Here is a 21,394-nt window from a genome sequence, read left to right as displayed (position 1 = left end):
TCTTACAGCACTGTGAATAACTTTATCCTTCATTTTACAAAGCCTACTGAAGCACGCAAGGGAAGGTTATAAATAAGATATACACCGATCAGCCACAACATTAAAACCACCTGCTTAAACCAGATGATGAAAAATGCTTTAAACTGTATAAACGTGTCTATAAGCACTTAATATTTCATGATATGATATGTGATAATCATAAGTGAATTGCATTCAAAAGTGTATTAATATTTTATGGTGATTGGGAGGGGGAGGGGGGGCATTGTTTTGTTATTTAAATATCTTGGTACGTACTGATGTTCAGGATGACGTCTATCTGAACAGATGCTAACCCTACATCAGTTTCATCCTTCTTCCCTCCATTGAAATGACATAGGAATAGATCCCATGCATTTTGAAATATGGCAGGTGGTCTTTTCTGATGTATTTATAAAACATTCTACAGGTACTGGATCACCTGTTCAGATAGACTCTAACGAGTCCCACGTAATGAGAAAAATCTTCTTTGAAAAACAACCTTGATAGCACACTTGATACTCCAAAGATCCAATGTTATCGGGAAACCCACCCCTGGCCATTCTCCTCTGACCTCTCTCATCAACAAGGCCCACAAAACAGTTTTAGTTTTTTTCGTCACAGGATGTTTTTAGTTTTTTGCACCAGTCTCTGTAAACTCTAGAAACCGCTGAGTGTGAAAATCCCAGATCATCAGCAGTGTCTGAGATGCTCAAACCGAAAATAATTCCATGGCCAAAGTTACTTAGATCACACCTCTAGCCCCATTCTAATTTTTGATCTAAACAACTGAATCCCTTAACCACAAATGCATTGAGTTGCTGCCACATAATTGGCTGCTTAGATATTTGCATTAACAAGATGGTGTACAGTTCTACCTAATAAAGTGTTCACTAGTCGTATAATAAGTGTATAATAAAATTGCATAAAACTGAAAATGGTTTATAATGACTTGTGAAGAAGGGTGACATTTTGGGGGGAAAATACAACAACAAGAAGCAGCGTGATTTATATTACTGTTTTTCCCCCATTGTGAATTCAGATAAACCAGCACTTTCAATTCAAATAGCTGCAATAATTGTCATACTCACATTTTTATCTCCGACTTCTTTCTCGTTCCATCGTTCGTCCCACGCGCTTTTTCAAGCCGCTCCTCCAGAGAGCCCTCCCTCTCTGTGCTTGCGTCTGAGTTCACGAGCACTTTCTTGGGAAAGACCTTCTGAGTGGATGACACCTTTATGCTTCTGCGTTTGGACTCTCCGCTCTCGGTACGTCTCTCCACTCGGCTAGGCCCCTGAGCTTCAGCAGGACTGTCCACCACCAGGTGAGGGCAGGGTGACGCAGCGCCCCCTTCCAGAGTGTCCGAATCTCCAGTTGACAGAGAAATAGGTGCGGCAAGCACAGGGTAATCTGAGTGAGGAGTATCGGCTGGCTCCCCCTTGAGGTCCTGTGGGCTACCTGGCTCAGGTGAGGCCAGTCCTGTGGGGGGGACATTCAATGGACAGTCCTTGTCCTTGTCTCCCTGGGAGTTCTTTCGGGATCGCCTCTTTCCTGAATTCTTCCGCCCCATGGCTTTAGTGTCTTCCTCAGCTGAAAAAACTTGGGAAACGCAACGACTCTGATCCCCAACGAGACGCGTTACTGTCCTTTTTTTGGGCTCTCCTAACGCTTTGAATGGTTTGGAAATAACTGGTAAGTGTACCTTCACTGAAGTCTGTAGGACCTGTTTTTGGCTGTCTGTCTCCGGACGGCTAGTCAGGTTTATCTCCTCCAGGTAAACCTGCAGACGCTGATTTGTAGCTGCATGGTTCGACTTTTGGACTGATCTTTGGCCAGAAGGGGTAGATGAAGCAGTTTTCAGATGTTTAGCATTCTTCTTCTCTGCGGTGTTCCCGTCGACCACACTGCGGCTGTTCCCTGAGGGTGCCTGCCCTCCCTCTGGAGCCCTGGCAATTCCTCTGCTGCTGGTGTCCAACACTGTCTGCAGTCCGGATACACCCTGTTCCACGCCCTCACTGAGGCCCTCTACATCTGTCTCCAGCCCCTTCTTCTGTACGCTTGGAAAGGTCCCGTCACTCCTAGGGAACACACGGTTAGAAGAGGCTGGAAGATGACCACTGCTTTTCCTGATGCTGCTTGACACAAAGTTTCCAATGCATTCCAATGCTCTGACTTTCTCGTCTGTACTCTGTTAATACAGGAAAATTAGGGTTATATTATATTATTCAAGGATGTTCCTATGCACATGCGCACGCGCACACACACAAGCATAAGCCATATTGTTTCGCCTTCCAAGCCACTCGTGCCACGAATATGCATATTTTTTATATGGATATGGAATTTTCCGAATGCTGGAGGGCACATAAACTGTTTTGCATTAGCTATACTGAAAAACCTGCCAATGTTTTCACTTAACTCGGGAATTTCAATCCTTTGTTATTATTGTCGACATAAGCAGGACCTTACCGATGAAAACAATATGTTTATGTAGAATCCAAACCCCCTCAAATCCAAGGTTTAAATTGATTGCAATGTTGAATAAAATTAAAAATAAGTCTGGCAACACCACCACATCGTTTCACTCCTCTGTCTATCCCAAAATACTATTTTACAGATTATCCTCCAAAAGTGAAAGGGAACAAACAACTGACATCAAATGTGCACTAGCCTCCACAACTAGCCTATACAACGTCAGACAATAAAACACACTCACTATATCGCCAAAGGTTTTCCTTAAACGTATAAGGACGTATCGTCAAGTAGCCTACCGGTTTTTCCCACTTGATAGTTCACTTCAGTTCGCATCGATCTATGGTTCTTCTCGGTAGTGTGTAAATTCCTTTAAAATATACACAGGCGCTAGACGGTGTCCGTTACAGTAATAGGAAGTTCGCCATGTGTCTCTCCGCAGACAGCAGTCGGAGGGAGTGAACGGGTGAAGATTCATTAAGTGAAATTTGAGTCCTGGATACAGGACTGGCTCGTTCACAAAAGGCGCGTTACGGCTGCCTCACAACGACTTTCGAATTTATCCCTAGCCTTCAGTGACTCATGCCCGGACTGTTTAGACTCAGGAAATATGTGCTTCATATCCAATTGCAGGCTGGCAAAAGTAATTTCACAATATTGAGAAAGTAAATCGTGATATCCGTGTTCTCATTACGACTTTGTTTTAAAGGCACTGCTCAAAGAAACCAAGGTGAACTCACTCTCAGATGAATAAGGTAGCATAATCAGACACCCCTTTTTTTACGTAAACAAAGACATATGCCTGAGCGATTCAAAAACTGTCAAAACGGAAAGCTGCTTGTATAACTCTTAAGTCCTTGAATAAACCTGATTCCCAACCAAAGTCACACTTCACATCAATAATGCGTGTTCCAGAGAATTAACGTCCAAGTTGTCAGGAAAGAAAACGTACCATCTAATAATACAAATTAAGCAAATATTGTGATAATTGTCAGATAACCACAAACGATTGAAGTGGGGTTTGCAATCCACGCCTATGTTTGTATTCACAGGATCAAACGTGACATAATAGTCTACGCTATAGCTATGAGATTATACATTTTTATTTTTATTTTTATCAAAGAAACAAAGAATATAAAACTTCTTACCATGATGGTACTCTTGCCATTTTACACATTCGAGGACTCCTGGAAACCGGTTAAATTGAACCTAAAAGAAATCCACGGACGGTGCAGGTGTAGGCTACTACCTGTTGATAGCTGACTGATTAATAGCCGCCCCTTTTTAGACGAAATCTACCTTTGATTTATATTTCATTCAATTCAACTATGAATAGAAATACGGATATCTCATGTACTATGCATAATGTTTTGATGACGCAAATGACACATTTATCCATTAAATCCGATTGACACCTGATGATAGGTTAAATAGAAGTCTGTCTGTTGAACTGGATCCTGTGACAAATCATATATATCTGCTATTGTGCAACAGCTCTCTTCAAACGCGCGCATAAACAAACTTTGATTATTCATCAGCAGGTTTGTAAACAGACCCAATGCTAACCACACCTTCTGTTATATTACCATGATAAAAAGTGAAAGCCACATTCTCAGCGGAACTATAGGTTCCAAATCATACTCTGGTATAATTTAAAGGAACTTCAAAGTGGTTCATAATTTTTTGTAACACTGTGCCAGCCAGGCTATAATATATATATATTATAGTCTGGCTTGTAAATACAAATTATTATAACAACAGGCATAATTCCTACCTCTACACCTGAAACTTTAAAACATTTAAACTCCATAGGGTGGTACTTTCTTCACATAACACTACACTTTCAAACAATGTCTTTCGATACCAATTTGTGTAAAACAAATAGCCTAATGTCACACAATGTAATATACTGCAATGTCAGCACTGTACATTTGTGCAGGTACAATAGATGTTCTGGAGTGATCCAGGTCAAGTATTTTGGTATAATAGCTATGTGGTATAATAGTTATGCTCAGGACTGGAACTGAGGAGGGATACTGATGACAGCTGGTAACCTTTGGGAAACTAACATATCATTGGGAGGAATTGGCTAACATAAGGACCCAAGCCTACCCCTGGTGGGATGAGATCAGCTGTATCCCAAAGTCTCACAAAGTCTATGACAGCTTATGACATTGCCTGGGCTTCCAAGCACTTACCATGAAATAGAAGTTGATTAAAACTAAATGTATGAAATTTAGAAGTCATTTTTATATCATACCAAAATATCTCAGTCAGGCACGCAAACATTCCAGGTCACATCTAGCTCATTGCTCCACCCTGCAGATCCTCCCTGTTCTGTAGGTGGAGGGACCAGTTTAACCAGTGACTGTCGATAAGCAGGCGGAGCACTGAGCTGAGATCAACAACAGCCACAACAAAGAAGATGGACAGGGAAATGACGAGTCATGCAAGATAACTTCTTAATCGTGCATCATCTTGTCTGCTGATTATGGTATAAATATGGTGCCCAGTAGAATAAAAAATAAAAAATAAGAAAAACAATGGATATGATTCTGGGTGATATTCTCGTTTTTTTCTTTTCTTTTCTTTTTGATACACCTGGTGTCATGTGTTGTTATTTGTATTAAGCTTCCCTCATTTGAAAACCTTATTAAACCATGTTCTTTTGATGTATTTATCCACTAGACAAAAAATGATTTAGGGCAATGAAAGGGATTGTTGATAATTGCCAAAAGAGCATAGTCAAAGATGACACAAATGTCCCTATTTTGTGGACTGTCACATCATAAACTGGAAAATAAGCCATCCCATTTTTCTGTGAAACTGATAGAGAAGAGCTGTAACTGGGTCCCTGGGTCTTCTAACTACTAAATATGTGTGTCTGTCATTGCTACATCATTCCAGTAAGAGACTGCTAGTTTAGGGTGGACTGGGGTACAGGCCATAGAATGGGGTATGTTGGCCTAGGGGGAATAGAGTGACACTACTGGGGAACAGAAGACAGAAGGACAATAAAGTTATGAAACAATTTTTCTCAAAACTATTAACACAATCCCAAAATGACACATCAATCAGTACAAAGCTCAAACATCCATGCCAAGTTCAAAATCTTTGCCTTCTATCAAAACTAAACTTTGTCTATATATGACACAAGCCATCAAAAATACAGACAATATAAATTCACTGAGCACTTTATTAGGAACACCTGGACACCTTATTCATGTGATTATCTAATTAGCAAATTGTGCGGCAGCAGTGCAATGCATAAAATCATGCATATATGGGTCAGGAGCTTCAGTTAATGTTTACCATCAACAATCAGAATGATCTAAGTGAATTTGACTGTGGAATGATTGTTGGTGCCAGACAGGGTGTTTTGAGTATCTCAGAAACTGCTGAGCTCCTGGGATTTTCACGCACAACACACTAGATTTAGCAGAGAATGGTGTGAAACATGACCACTTTAATTTACACATTATTGTCCCAACAGTGCCCTGAAATGGGGGTATGTATAAAAAGTGCTGTGTTTTTTGTTATTTAATACCATTTAATAAGCTGAGCATTAATTGTTTGATTACAAACTGTGAATTACAAATTGTGAAGTACATAGCCAAATCAAGAGAAATATGTCTTTGCCCTAAACATTATGGATGGCACTGCACATTGGGCTCCTGGCAGTTAGTGTAAATATTAAAATACTATAATATAATACAAATTTCATAAGCTTTTTTCTCAAAACCATTTTAGCTAATTTATTCAAAATCAAAAACTGAAATCTCTCATTTATAAGTATTCAGAACCTAATTCCCTTAATTCAGTACTTTGTAGAAGCCCCTTTGGCAGCATTTACAGCTTACAAGCTTTGTACACCTGGATTTGGGCAGTTTATCCCTTGCTTCCTGGCAGATCCTTTCAAGCTCCGTCAGATTGGATGGGAAGCGTCTGTGAACTGGCATCTTCAGGTATCTCTGTATGCTTTGGGTCATTGTCATGCTGAAAGGTGAACTATCGCCCTAGTCTGAGGTCGCATGTACTCTGTACAAGGACCACTCTGTATTTGGCTGCATTCATCCTTCTCTCAATTCTGACCAGTCTCCCTATCCCTGCCACTGAGAAGCACCCCCATAGCCAGATGCTGCCACCACCATGCTTCACCATAGGGATGGTATTAGCCAGTAGATGAGCAGTGCCTGGTGTTTGCCAGACATAGTGCTTGGAGTTCTGCCCAAAGTTACATTTTTGTCTCATCAGACCAGAGAGTCCTTTAAATGCTGTTCAGCCAACTCCAAATGGGCTTCCATATACCTTTTAATCAAGAGTGGCTTCCGTCTTGCCTGATTGATGGAGTGCTGCTGACATGGTTGTTCTGCTGGCTGGTTCTCCCATCTTTGCAGAGGATTTCCAAAGCTGTGTTAGAGTGAATGTTGGGTTCTCGCCCGGTTATTCAGTTTGGCCGGATGGCCAATTCTAGGTCGGAATACTTGTGCAAATGAAAGATTTCAGTTTTTGATTTTGGATACATTTGCAAAAATGTCTAAAAACATGCTTTCCCTTTGTCATTATGGGTTACTGACTGTAGATTGATGGACAAAAATCACACAGTTTCTCAATTCAAAATTAAATCTACAATGCAATAAAGTGTGCAAAAAGTGAAAGGGTCAGAATACTTTCTGAAGCCACTGTATATTGTCACTCACTGTACTGCCTTTTATACAGTATGGAATAAATCATCTGAAAGAAACAGTGTAACACATTTTTCACAATAGTAATGTTTCAGCTTTATATGTTGAAGGATAACCAATAACTTCAGCCTGATCGGCAACTATGTCATAAATAATTGGTCCAGCAAATGCAGCTACAGTATACATGTGACTCATCAACAACACATAGACACACATACTGTACATACACATAGAACATAGATTTCAAACCTGCTTGAAATGGCTGTCAGAGTCAAACTGTGCTCATGATCTGCAGGCACACCTGAATATGTACTCACACTGGACAGACTGGTTTTTCTTTGGGTTTTTTTTCTTCACATTTTTAGTGCTTACCTCTGAACTTTGATCTCACTGTTAGTCCCAAATCACTAGGTCTACCTCTGTCATAGTGATAAGAGTGTACGAACAGAATGCTTGGCTCTTGAACGAAACATACCCCTGTAAAAATAAGCTCAGTATTGTTCCATATGCTAGAATATAATGTTCTACGTATTACAGGAGTACATATACTGCACCAGTCTTCTAATGCAGTGTTTCCCAATGTAGTTCTCCATTTCTACTTAATGATGTTCTAAAAGGTTTATTTTGGTAAGCCTATTGTTTGGCCTACTTTTTCTATTCTTATTTCTCAGCCTCATAACAGCTTCATTGACTTTCACTGGCTCAACTGCTCCTTCTTCCTTTCCTTTTCTCCTTTCCTTGCTCCTAGCTCCACACATCAGGGGAGGCAAGAAAATTAAGCCAGAAAAGGAGCTAAAGATGGGGGAAATTCAAGGGACCAGCTTTCGAGCTATTAGTTTCATCAATTGATATGAGGTCGCCCTCTAGTGGTACCTATATTTTTGCTCAAAAAGCTTCTTTTCCCATTGGACTCCATTCATGTTTGACAGCAAAATATTTCTGCTCATATACTGATAAAATTGTTGCGCCATTGTTTGGCAACTGCCCAAGCATTTTTCATTGGTTCATCCGCTGAGGCACATAATTTACCATTAATTTTCTTCATTATGCATGTGACTTAGCAAATTAGCATGTGTGAAGGAGCGAAACTGCTGCCTTGTATGGCCATATTTTCCCCCATTGGTTTCTAATGGCGTCGCTGTCTCTATATATTATACACTCAGTGTGCACTTAATTAGGTAGACCTGTACACCAGCTTGTTAATGAAATATTTAATCAACCAATTGTGTGGCAACAACTAAATGCTAAAAGCATGCAGACGTGGTCAAGAGGTTCAGCTGTTTTTCAAACCAAATGTCAAATGGGGAAGAAATGTGATCTAAGTGACTTTGACCGTTGAATAATTGTAGGGGCCAGACAGGTTGGTTTGAGTATTTCAGAAACTGTTGATCTCCTGGGATTTCACACACAACAGTCTCTAGAGTTTGTGCGAAAACCCAAAAACATCCAGTGAGCAGCAGTTCTGTGGGCAGAAATGCGTTGTTAATGAGAGAGATCAGAGGAGAATGGCCAGACTGGTCAAAGCTGACAGGAAGGTCACAATCACACAAATAACCATGCAATACAACCTCTAAGTGGATAGGCTACAGCAGCAGAACACTTAATAAGTCTAAAAAATAAGTCTAATAAATACCTAGTAAAGTGTTCACTGAGCGCTCACTCTAAGGGGAAATCGAGAAAATGTGAATTAGGCAAATGGAATGTCCTTGTTCCTTCATAGCAGTCAGTTATAGTCCGTTACAGACATGGCAGATGCGTAGCAAATGAGGTGGATCCACAAAAATACTTCTACAAAGAATGAGTGCATATTTCCATGCTCAAGAAATCTTTGGGAGGCTCCTGGCTCATAGAAGGATAGGAATTTCCTTGAAGAAAGCAAACCACTAACTAGAACTAGGTTACTAGAACTAGGTTTTCAGCAAGGAAGTCCACACTGTTAAACAAAGATTGTCTAAAAATTGTAGCCTTCTGTTTAATTCAGTGCAGCCCCGGTTCTAGACTGCTGTGATTGGGAGGGCAGACATAAATTTAGCGGGGGCACCTTTTTATTTAGGGCACTGTGTGCCATACAGGCTTTTTCCCCTCGTTTGCATATATGTGTGCATATGTGTAGCATAGAATAAACTAATCAGAGTAGTCCTGGGCCTTAACCACAGAAGCCACGTGGGGAAGGCTCAGTTCCTCCAGTGGTTACCAGTCGAGGTCAGAGCCAGACAGCTCCGACTCACTATGGTCCACAAGATCCATAAACAGTAGAGCCTTCATGTATAAGCTACGTGTCCGATGATGTAATATGATGTGTGGATGTATTTCTATGGCTTCGTTTCCATCGAGAACTTATGATGAATTGTATTACTATTGTACTTGTATTATTGTATTATTGCATAATTGTATAATTATTGTATAATTGCTCAAAGCACTCTAAACAGATGCCTGTCTCCACTTGGACTCTTGGTACAGCAGGGACAACGATGGAATAAGTCTTGGACTTTTCATTTTTATCCCTGACAATGCAGACACATACTGTATGTTCTTTTATACTTATGTATTGCCTTTGTCAATAAATCAAATCAAACCAAAATCTAACAATTTCTGGGTCGGGCAAGGAATACCTTTCAAAGAGTATCTTTATTCTTTTTATTGTTGTTCTCTTTTGTAATTGCCTTAAGTTATTTGAGTTGTTGCTTTACATTTAGCATTTGTTGCTTTGCTGGCTAACAGTAGCTTTGACTAGCTTGGGAACCAATCTCACGGAAGCAACACGGGTGACATACGTATATAACATGGGCTGCGATGTTAGCTCTTTGCGAGCAAAATAATCATTTTTGTTGGAAAGCGGCATCTGAATTCCGTCGAACCAGTGCCCCTAAAGAGAGTAATTAGTCTGGATAAAAAGTATTAAACACCAGGTTAAATCACTGTGACAGAGATGGTTATGTGAAAATCCCAATCATTTTTTTCCACAGAGAAATTGTGCTTAGATCGGGAAATCCATATATGGCCACATTTGCTCAGGGTCACGTCAGACTACCAAGGCCTGTTAAGTGACTAATGTAATTGCAGTGGATTTTAGACATAAACGACAGCACGGCTTGATTTATTATCATGCCTTTATTCAAGAACAGAGTATCTGCTTCAGCAGCCCACGCATTAGTGATTAAGAGTTGCCGAGGCAGTGAGCCTCCGGCAGGCATAATGGAGAGAGAGGAAGATTAGGGCAGCAGCTATGGCAGCCACTATGAAACTGTAAAGCACCATGTCCCTCTGTGTTGTGTAGGGATATGCAGGCTCTGGTCCTGCTCCTGGATTCAGCCTGTTGTCGGGGATATCCCATTGGCTGAGGGCGCTGGTAAAGTTCAGCTGTATTACATCTGCAGGCAGGACCTTAACCCCAAAGTACACCCTCTTAACCATGCGGTGTGCGCTGTCCTGCACGTCGCAGCGGTAGGTTCCGGCGTTTTCCTCACGCAGGGGGTTCAGCGTCAACCGATCCAGCCCCGGCGCGTGCCAGCGGGCAAAAAGGCCGTCGTCGGTGGTGACCACACCACGGGCATAGCGCCAGGAGAGGAAGAAACCGAACCTCCCCTGAACCCGCGTCACTTCGCTCAGGCAGTCCAGCACCACAGTGCCCCCTGTGGCCGCAGTCAGGGTGTGCAGGCCACACTGCCAGGTCAGCAAGCACCACACCCTGCGCTCCTGGCAGTCCCGGGGAGTTCCGCCTTCTTCCAGGACGCACTTCTCCTCCGTGCGGAGCCCCAGGCCACAGGTGGCGCTGCAGGGACCCCTGCGCACAATCACCTCTGAGCTGATGGACTCCAGGTCCTCCAGGACAGCAGGAGGCAGCGTGGGGGCACACCAGATAGGCCCACACAGCAGGCCCCAGATACCAACAAACAGCCAGAGCCACTGACACCTCATCACCATGTTCCACCTGAAATGGGAAACAGCCACATGCTTCTATCCCTGCCATGGTCTTCATTTTATTTTATTTCTAAAGCTTTATTTAACTTTATTCTAGTTAAATAATAATAATAATAATAATAATAATAATAATAATAATAATAATAACAAAAATAATTTATTGCAACTTCTTTTCTGAGGAAAACACAAAACATTAAATACGAAGACGATTGATAGAAACAATGATCAGGACATTTGTGTAAAAAACTAATTATAGATTAAAACAGGAGTAGCCCAGACATTATATACATTTCAAATCATTCAGGTAACACAAAAGAGTCGATAATATCAGAGTCTCCAACCTAAGGGAACATTAACGATACAACCCTGTCGTGTAATCCTTTTTTGGTTGATGGAGTTTTATCATTCAGACTTCCCTCAAATCAGATTGCAATCCTGGGTGCATAGTTTTTGTGCTGTTGTGAGAATTGAACAGCACCAGTTTTCACAGTGTTCCTTTATCTATAAACAATAGAACACAAACTTCCCTGTCATAATAATATGAATAAGGCCTTTATTGACATCACTGGGAACTGACCAGGCAGCACTTCCAGAAAAGCAAGAGCTGATAACAAAGGACTGCATTCTGTGATTGTGACATCACAGCACCTGTGCACATATTGAATATACTGTAAAAGTTTGGCTTAGTTAGTCAGTTAGTACTTTGTCACTCCTCCTTGGGCAATTATAACAGCTTGTAAACACTTCCTGTCGCCAGTTTGTAATGTCAATGTCTTGCAATTCTTGCTCTTGGAATTTTTCTCCATTCTTCCTGGCAAAACACCTCTAGCTCAGAAGTATTCTTTGGCCTCCTTGTATGTTGTCTTTCCTGGAGGTACTTCATGGTTCATTTTGAGGTATGCTTTGGATCTTTGTCTTGCTGGAGTACCTAACCTGTCTTCAACTTCAATGTCTGGACTGAACATTAGCCTCTATAATTTCTCCTCTATATTTGGAGGAATCCACTCTTCCTTCTACTCGCACAATATTTCCTGTGCCCCCAGCTGCCACACAACCCAAAAGCATAATGGATCCACCCCCATGCTTCATTGTTCGCAAGGTTTTCTTCTCTACATAGGCTTCACCCTTTTTTCTCCAACCTTCTTTGGTGGTGGCCAAAAAGTTCAATTTAGGTTTTGTCAGCCCAAAGCACTGTTCCAAAAGGCTTAAGGCTTCTCAATGTTTTCTTTTGCATACTTCAGCCTAATTTTGTGTTGGGGTCATTCTTTCTGGAAACTGCCATGTAGGTCTTTGTTGGCTTGACTTCAACTGCTCCATTTATCTCCTATTTTCTAATGTTTCTGACTGTGGAAATATATAATTTGAAACATTGAGAGCTTTTGTAGCCTTCTCCTTCCTGGTGGAAATGAACCATCTTCATTCTGAAATCCTTGGACAACTGTTCAGAGGAACCTATGGTTGTTAACACCAGACAGAACAGCCACTGCAGTTGGATACTTCAGAAGGCATGACAAATTTAGAATAAAGATCAGCCCTGGATTAATGCTAACCTGACTCATTGAAGCCCTACAAGTAAATCACCTGGGTCTGGGCCTTAATAGTCATCTTTAAAAAAAGTAACAAAGCATAACCCGTAGGGTCTGGAACCGTATGTTTTATTGAGTGACTGACTTACCTTGTTGAAATGCACAATGCAATTACACAGTACATATGACATAGGGTCTGGTATGGAAGATTCAGCAAGCTGTAACAAGATGACAGAACAAACAGCTATGCGGAATCAACTTATACTTAAAAGTCCATGCTAGCTAGCCAGAAGAAAGCAAGCACTTCAAACAACAGCGGAGACTAGTAAAAAAAAAAATCTGCATTTCAGTTCAAATTAAACAGCGGTCTTGTAATTCAAACACCGCGATGATTCTCTTCATGAATAGCTAGCATGAATAGCTCACAGGTAGCTCGGTGGAACATAAGGGTAACATTCGCTAAATTGGCTACCACCTAGCTTAGGCAGTAGGCAAATACCTAGGTTAGCTAAGGTTGAAGAACAAGTTTGGGGATCTATGATAGTGTTTCCATTATGTTGGATAAAGATTTAATTTATTGTTGTGTATCCATTAAATTAATGGCATTGGGCAGACGCTTTTATCCATAGGAACGTACAGTTGATTAGACTAAGCAGGAGACAATCCTCCCCTGGAGCAATGCAGGGTTAAGGGCCTTGCTCAAGGGCCCAACGGCTGTACGGATCTTATAGTGGCTACACAGGGGATTGAACCACTGACCTTGCGTGTCCCAGTCATGTACCTTAACCACCACGCTACAGGACGGTCAGTGTATTGTCTTCCAATTTCATTGGAAGTGTGTTTCTAAATTTCATATTTTGGCATTATAATTATGTTGATCTTGCTGTACGTACGCAATATCAGGTATAGGCTTCAAAGATGCCCTGAAATAATCTTTAATAATCATAAAATAAAATGCTCTGCCTTATTATTTTTAATAAACTGCCATGTAGGTCTTTGTTGCCTTGACTTCAACTGCTCCATTTATCTCCTATTTTCTAACGTTTCTGACAGTGGAAATATATCATTTGAAACTGTAAGAAACCCCTCAAATACACCAAAAGGCGGAAGTATCCGGGAGGTGAAGGAAACGCGTGTAGTCTGACCAATGCTACTGGAACAGGGTTAATTTAATTTTGTTCTCGTTTATCTGACTCCAAAAGATAAGTTCAACTGCTCCTCTGTTCTAACAGTTCAACAAAAGGAACTGCAAATATCCGCCAATAGTGTGGCTCTATATGATCGCTATCTATTTGTATAGACGCGGACGTACCTGTATAGCCTACAATGATACACTTAGTATGTATCTTGTGACGGTACTGGTGTATAGGCGAGTGACTACGGGGTGCAGGTATCCTAGGTTGTCTATGTCTGTAAGGACTCTAAACTGCTAAGTGTACAGTGGTGCGAGTCAAGAGGATGCAGGTTCAAATTAATACAATTTATTAAACAATGTGCATTGCAGAAATAGAATGCCAATGTGTTACCAGAATTACAAGTTGTAATATGAATGGCTATACGCAAATAGTTCGCAGGAGATCGTATTAGCGAGTCTCCTTGAACCATTCCACATTTCCCTCTATATACCCAGGGTTTTCAGGAAAAACAACAAATCATCAAATAAAGACAGAGGTAACAACAATGGTCCTGCTGATGTCATCTCTGTATGTCCAACAAACCTGGTATTAACCTTTGTATTACAGCTGGATGCTGACTCAAAGGTAACTTGCATTACCTGTCGTTTATTCCTACAAGATCTTTATTCAGCAACCAGTGTACTACACCACCAATGACACCAAACTATTTCCCACATCATTAGCTATCTAAAGACACCAAACACTGTATGTGGAAACCTATGGTTTATACAGTGCTATTTCAACTCATCAGTTCTGGGAGCATTCCACTGAGGTGGCAGAATTGCGCAGAGGCAGCACAATGATGGGAGCAATAGTCCGGTATTGACGAGCAGTCTTTTCATCAAACCTTGCTGACCCTGTGTCAACATGGTCAACACAGTCTGTTTCCTTTTGGGGGTCTGCAGAGAGGCACACTTATGTAAAATGCCCTACAAAGTTTTTGTAGCCTTCTCCAAGCTGACAGTAACAAGTGTTTGAAGTTTCAAAAAAATCAGTGTTGCCACCATGAAAAGGTCTACATGCATTGATATGCTGCTTTTAATTGCTTTTGTCGATCATGGAAAGACATGCTTTTTGCCTTTAACAGAGCATTGTTAGAAACAGAGCATGCTCAACTGTCATTGCTAAAAAAGGGTTGTGTGCTTGTTTTGATTAATTATCTTCCAAAGCAATCACAGAAAATAAATGTCTTTGACAAATCCCCAACCATACAAATAATTGCGATTCTGGGAGAAGTAACAGATGTCCTGGAACCTCCCACACAACGTTCCCGTTCGATCCCGGCAATATTCAAGCTCATTGCAATTTAACAGCTCACATTTGGATGAATTAAAACAGTGTTCAGCTGTTGTTCATATCAGAGATTGTTCAAGGGGGGGGGGGGGGGGGGGTCATAGAGATTGACAGGGAATGAGGGGTAAAGGGGCATGTTCTGCAGTTGCTTGTGGGATTGTTGACAGTAACAGAATGTGGCCATTGAGAATAACAGGGGTAGCCTACCAGCAATTGTGCTTTAGAGGCAAAGCATCTCCCTGATCTGGCCCCGCTGGTCCTTTGGTTGTATTTGGTTTTGAATTTTAAAGGTGCAATAGATAAGATTTTTGTGTTAAAACATTGTTACAAGACCATTGTAAATCCCTGCCTATCATTGAAAAAGGCTCACTGACATGTTAACTCACCCTCTGCCTGTGTTTATAGTCCTTAAGTTCGGGTTTCAAAATATGCAGTTGATGGGCCGGTAACAAAACATCATATAGCTATACAATAATTCAAGCTCATTGGTAGAAAATTGGTTCTAATTGCCACAGCCAATGGTGTTTCAACCTCAGCAAGTTCACAGAGAAGGTGGTGGGATAAACAGTGTTGTGGTTTGAGATGTGTTTGTTGCTGCAATTCTTCTCTTGACCATTTACCTATTAAATAATAATGAAAAAATATGAAAGGACATGCTTGCGTTATTTGTTGATAATCCAATGTGATAACCCCTTATAGTGTGATAACCATCCATGTCATTTTCATCAAAAAGCAACTGAGTGTTCTGTGGAAATTACAGAGTGGGCCTTTAATACTAAGCCGTTTCTGATTCTGTCGATGGTTTGGATCATGGTAACTACCTACATTAACTTAAGATCCAGTTTTTAAAATGCCAAAGCCTCGTGGAGTGGCATAATTGGCTCGCTGCCCCAGGGGAGGGACTTGGCAGGGTTAGTGGGATCACCGCATACAGCGCCCCGGAGTAACGGTCTAATTGAGACGAGACGGCTTGGAGAAGGCGTGTCACTCTCAGGGTCGCAAGATCCTACTGGGCCGCTGAGGGACGGGGTCGTAAGGCGGTGTATCCTCAGCTAGCCCTAACTGGATTAGATAGGGTATAATTGGCTTCCATTGGCACATTTTTCAATACTCCAACTCTGCCTAAAAAAACAGGCAACACAGCACTGATTTGATATAATTATTATTATTATTTATTCATTTTTTTTGGAAATACAAAAAGAAAAAAATTCAAAAAGATTCTACAAAATTGTGACCTGTAGCCATGGTATGTTTTGAAGCATTGTCAAACTCCAAATTGTAATTTTGGTTTGGTTAAGCGTGTAGGGTCTGATGATCTTTTGGAGGTAAGCTGTGTCCCTTGACTGCCTGGAAAACTAGCACCAATGTTTTGAATAACAAGCAGCCAGTGGAGAAAAGTGAGCAGAAGTAAGCAAAAGATTTTTAATTTGCAGAAAATGCAATCTATTATCACAAAGATAAATTGTTCATTAAGATGGGGACTACTTTCAGAATGTCTGTGCATTTGTATACATTCGATGGAGAAATTAATAGGTAAGCCAAAGGAAACAAGACTTGCAGGCAGTATATAGCAGGAGGCACGAGCCACAGGACACTCCAGTGACAGCCACATAAATGATCAGTAAAAACATGCTAGGGTTTCTTTACATTCAACATTCTTGGAGAATCCCCAGGATTCACGATCACCCGATTGTGTAACTGCCATTCTCAAAATTAGTCAGACTACACATTCCCTTGGCATGCTCAAATTACAATATTCCAACACTTTATGATACTGCATATAACGGAATTGATTCTTGAATTTACTCTTACTGAAAAATTACACCTTTGTATATTCGATGAAGTAACTCAGGTAAAGTACCCTGTTACACTAAATCAATGTACACGGCCTTATTAAAGCAGAGGGTTTAAACTGGTTGTTCAGCTTCTGGATCAGATCCTCAGCCTGCAAAAGTAAAGCAATAATAATAAAATATCGATGTGGACCAGGATGTCGACTATTGTTTGTCAGTAAGGACAGATGGATAAACATGAAATGAAGTAGGCAAGAAACCAATAATGAAGCTGCACATTCATTAACTCTAACATGGTGTGTGAAGTAAAAGACACAGGTAAGTCTTTATATTGTATATAAACAAACAAAAATGTTTGTTTATGGTTGTGGAGAGCCTATATACCAACAGATACTCCCCTAAATAAGAATAGTGTGTGTATTTCACACAAGGTGAGCATAAGCAATGATAGAGCTTGTGAAAGAAATAATCCCAGACAAAGAAGCAAACTGAACATTTAGTACACAGCACACCCAGGTTGTGTTGCCATCTTTAAAGGAGCACTGTCACGCTAGATATGGGGCTAAACTTATCATTATTGAGTCTCCAGCCTGTGCTTCCCAGAAGGTAAGCTCAGTTTTGATCCGGAATATACGAGAGAGAGAGAGAGACAGACAGTGGAGGACGAGGCAGCTGTAGCTAACAATCCGTGATATTTGTATTTGTATGGGAGGCTGTCCATAAACCATAAACACCGTCTCTGTGTTCAACGGTGGAGTTTGAGCACCCGTTACCTTCTGGGTAACACAGGATGGAGATTCAAGGCAAACATGACCAGTGACGTCAAGTTTTACCCCATATCTAGGAAACGGTTACACTGATGCTGATTTTAAAAATGCCTAGACACATCATTTAATAATTTAATCCAAATAAGCCCAAAAAAGCGTGACATTGCTCCTTTAATGAACCGAGGAGATAAAACAGCAGTGCTTTATGATGAACACATGCAGAAGATACATGTATAATGTCTGTGGCAAAGCTTCTTACTGTGAGCAGGGGTATGGGTATGCACATTAATTACTCACTGTGATAAACCAGAAGGCTTGAGGCCCATAGGTCCAGAGGGAATGGATGTCCATCTGACTGGCAGGTGCCAGAACATGCAGGTGCAGGTGATGCACAGAGTAGAAAGGAGGAATATGGAACCCCAACCTAGACAGACAGCAACACCTGGTGATCCTCAGGACCACACCTGCAGCATTTCTAACCATACATGTAAACAGACTGCAATGTAATGGAACAGCTTATATAACATAAAAGCATTTATATAATTTTAAGAATATAATTTGACTGTGAGTAACTGGTAGTTTCTTGGGTAAATTCCCAACCTGGCCCTCTCAACCTGCCACCTAACATAAACTTATGCTTTAAGACATGCCAAAAATCTATGACACTTGCACGTAATCCGGGTTGAAATTCCTGGTTTGAAACCCGGCAGGAGTAGTTGGTTTCCAATAGAGGTGCTTTGTATCAAAGATGCCATTCAGATTTTCAGATCTCAGTCTTTTATTTATTGCTGTCTTGCTAAATTATTATCATTATTATTGCGATTATTTGTATTATTACTATTATTGTGTTCATTTGTAAAGCATTTTACACTGCTGTAGCACTGTATAAAAGATGCCATTCACGTGAGATTAGAGATGCCATCTGTTGTATTGCATTCTCGAGAAAAGTTGTTCCCTTGGCTGAACTGTTTAAAAACTAATGCATTTCTGGTTTGCAATTAGATCTTTAGTAATGTTCTCAAACAGAAGTACTGTGAACAACTGAAACATATTTTTGAACAAGCACATAGTATTTATTTATTATTACTGGTGTTTTCTAACATTATAATCAACTATGGAAAAAAAAAAAACATTGGGAACACACAATAATTGATTCCATGAATTGTGACAAGTGTAAGATGTTTTCATTTTTCAAGTGCGTTCCAGTGCAATTATTCTCTGATCTGAGATAGATGACTTAATTATTTTAACCCAATACAGTCCCAATTATATCTTACCGGACCTACTGTAATTGCAAGCATTTGTTCTCCACAATCTTATTAATGCACACATCATCCATTAAACATGTTCAATTCGAATATTTTTGTGCAGATATTTTGAGTGAAAGGGAACTACAATTTTGTGGGGCTAGTAGCTACGTTTTAGTGAAACCATAATGGATACTCTGTCTATGGGCAATTCCACAGTCATGTCAACCTGAGCATTAAATTTTTTTTACTTACTTCCAAATTAAAATTTTGAAATATAAAATGTGGACTAACAACAGGACAATTCTTTTAAATTATTTATTAGTCCCGTTACCACATTTTTCTGAGGGATTTTGTTTGACCTCCAACTATTCAAAAGTAAATAAACCCATGTCAAATGTATCAAAACATTGTACAGCTGTACAGCAATTAACGCTCATTGGTTGAAAAAAGGCTCCAACTGCCACAGCAAATGGCATTCTGGGGGCTTATTCTGATTGTATGTTGCCCAGAGTTTCAGTGATCGCTTGTCTGGAGTGCAATTTGGGCAGCTGCACATTCCTTTTGTCTCTTCACGTGTTCAATCATCCATAAACCTTTATTTCTCTCAAACTGTAAGTTGCAGTTGTATCGTTTGTGGTGGACTATCATATCTTAGTTATATAGCCAGCTAGTTACGCAGCCAAATAACTTTCTTGCTCACAATATGGTTGGTTAGCTAAAGTGAAATCTAAAAATAGTGTTGTGTAGCACATCAAAGTCAAGATCTCATAAACATTTGAACATTTTCTTACTAGAATACAACAAAAAGAGGGCAGACTCTGTTGCGTTTGTCACTATCAGCTTTCCAAAACAGTACACGAGAACACTGAACAGTATGATAATGATCTGAACAATACAAAACTAGAATGGAGTGAATATCTTGAAAACTTGTGGCCACTATAAAATAATTGGTAATTTAGCATTTTTAGCTTGGAAAACAATTATACTTAAAAATCTTCTTCGCATCAAGACGCCATTTGGCACAAGAACACTTTGCTCAACTGGCGAAGGAAGGAAGTTCATAAACTAAAAAATTGCGAAATGATAGCCAATAATATTTTGGGATGAAAATTAGCATGCATACGATAGAATTGTAAGAGATGACTGCGCCAAGAGGACACTAGGGGGTGCTGTAGCTCCATAATTGGTTTAGCCTTCATTGGCCTTCTCCAGCATTGAGCTCTGTGCTTGGACCCCGTGAATCCTGCTATGCAGCTATATTTATTATTATTATGCACATACATATATGGAACCATATAAACCAGTATTATTTCATAAGTAATCCACAAGTAATCAAATTAGAATATAACTTTGTACCTGATGTCATCAAGATTGTTGAAATTATGTTTCAGCAGCACAGCTTTCGCCATCTTCACCATTTCCTTTACTGCCAAGAAAAAGCAATCAGCTGATCAATAATCAACCAATCAATCAATCAAATAACAGAAGGTGAGGAGACAACTATGAGCTAGTGATTGTGTGGGTTTATTGATGTTATTTTGTTAAAGGTACAATAGGTAATTTTGGACTTCTAACAGTCAAGTGAGGAGTTGCTGCAACAAACCCCTCAAACCACAACACGGTTTATCCCACCCCTTCTCTGTGAACACACTGACGTTGAACCCTGCCCATTTTTCAGTTGAGCACAATAACCGCAATAACCACAGATATTTCACACCGTCACACGTTATAGCTTCAAACTTGGATATGCTACAACAGTGTATGCCAATACTCCTTTTTCTAATTACCCATGGGCACATGCTCCTTCATGAGTGAAATACAGCTGTCTATGTGGATATTGGGAACAACCAGGTAGTGATGCTCAGCTCCAGGGTTCAAATCTCGGAAGCAGCACAGCTCTTCATCCTGCCAGGGGCAAAAGACATAACAATTTAAGTACAAGAAGTGTTTTGATCCTTTTCAGTTAGAATAGGCTAAGTTACAATAATAGGCTAAAATACGATACGCGGCAGACGCCCTTTCCAGTTTCAATAATATTTTTTAAATTGATAATATTTTTTCCCTTAGAAAACTGAACGACTGACGTGTCATATGGCGTTGCTTTGAGAAAGGAAATTCACCGTAATAATCATGTTTTGGCCATACAGAAAGTGAATCTAGGCTATTGAAGAGTTTGTTTTTAAAAATGTTATCTGGCATTTGAAGTAGGTTTATACTCGCAGATACAATCTACCAACCATGTCTAGCAGTGTTGTAGGCTACATTTCTTCATAAGATGTGGCATTTATAAGTGGTAGCTACTGTAGTACAGTATAGGTAACGCAAATACGGTAACATAAACTCACCGTGTTCCGAACAGAACACTGGGAAGCGACCGCTTCCACCAAAAGTTAACGTCCGTTCAATATGATTATGGTTGCTACTCAGACACTGAAATACTTAAATTTATGTGAATTTGACCAATAATTAACATGACAGAAAACGACAAATAACTTCATAA

The 21,394-nt window shown here is 40.3% G+C and overlaps 2 protein-coding genes across 3 annotated transcripts in view; both read right to left on the bottom strand.

Annotated features, from left to right (window-relative positions):
• LOC133128357 (uncharacterized) overlaps positions 1-3,934 on the bottom strand; it is a 36,610-nt gene extending 32,676 nt beyond the window's left edge. Inside the window, exons 1-2 of one of the 2 annotated variants that reach the window (XM_061241782.1) lie at positions 3,633-3,934; positions 1,107-2,203 (exon numbers count right to left, since the gene is read on the bottom strand). In XM_061241782.1, coding sequence (XP_061097766.1) covers positions 1,107-2,203; positions 3,633-3,635 — 1,100 coding nt within the window. In that variant the 5' untranslated portion in view covers positions 3,636-3,934. The remainder of the gene's footprint in view (positions 1-1,106; positions 2,204-3,632) is intronic. The other variant, XM_061241783.1, reaches the window with a different exon arrangement.
• Positions 3,935-10,319: 6,385 nt separating this feature from the next.
• On the bottom strand, positions 10,320-20,760 carry tmem81 (transmembrane protein 81). The gene is made up of 4 exons (XM_061242660.1): positions 20,682-20,760; positions 20,251-20,320; positions 17,942-18,068; positions 10,320-11,100 (listed from the first exon to the last, which is right to left on the bottom strand). The coding sequence occupies exons 2-4, from the start codon at positions 20,258-20,260 to the stop codon at positions 10,320-10,322; spliced, it is 918 nt and encodes a 305-aa protein (XP_061098644.1). The 5' UTR covers positions 20,261-20,320; positions 20,682-20,760.
• Between the last annotated feature and the right edge of the window lie 634 nt (positions 20,761-21,394).

This window comes from Conger conger, chromosome 5 (assembly GCF_963514075.1).
Source record: "Conger conger chromosome 5, fConCon1.1, whole genome shotgun sequence".
Classification (NCBI taxonomy): Eukaryota; Metazoa; Chordata; class Actinopteri; order Anguilliformes; family Congridae; genus Conger; species Conger conger.
This window is presented reverse-complemented; position numbering and strand designations above follow the sequence as displayed.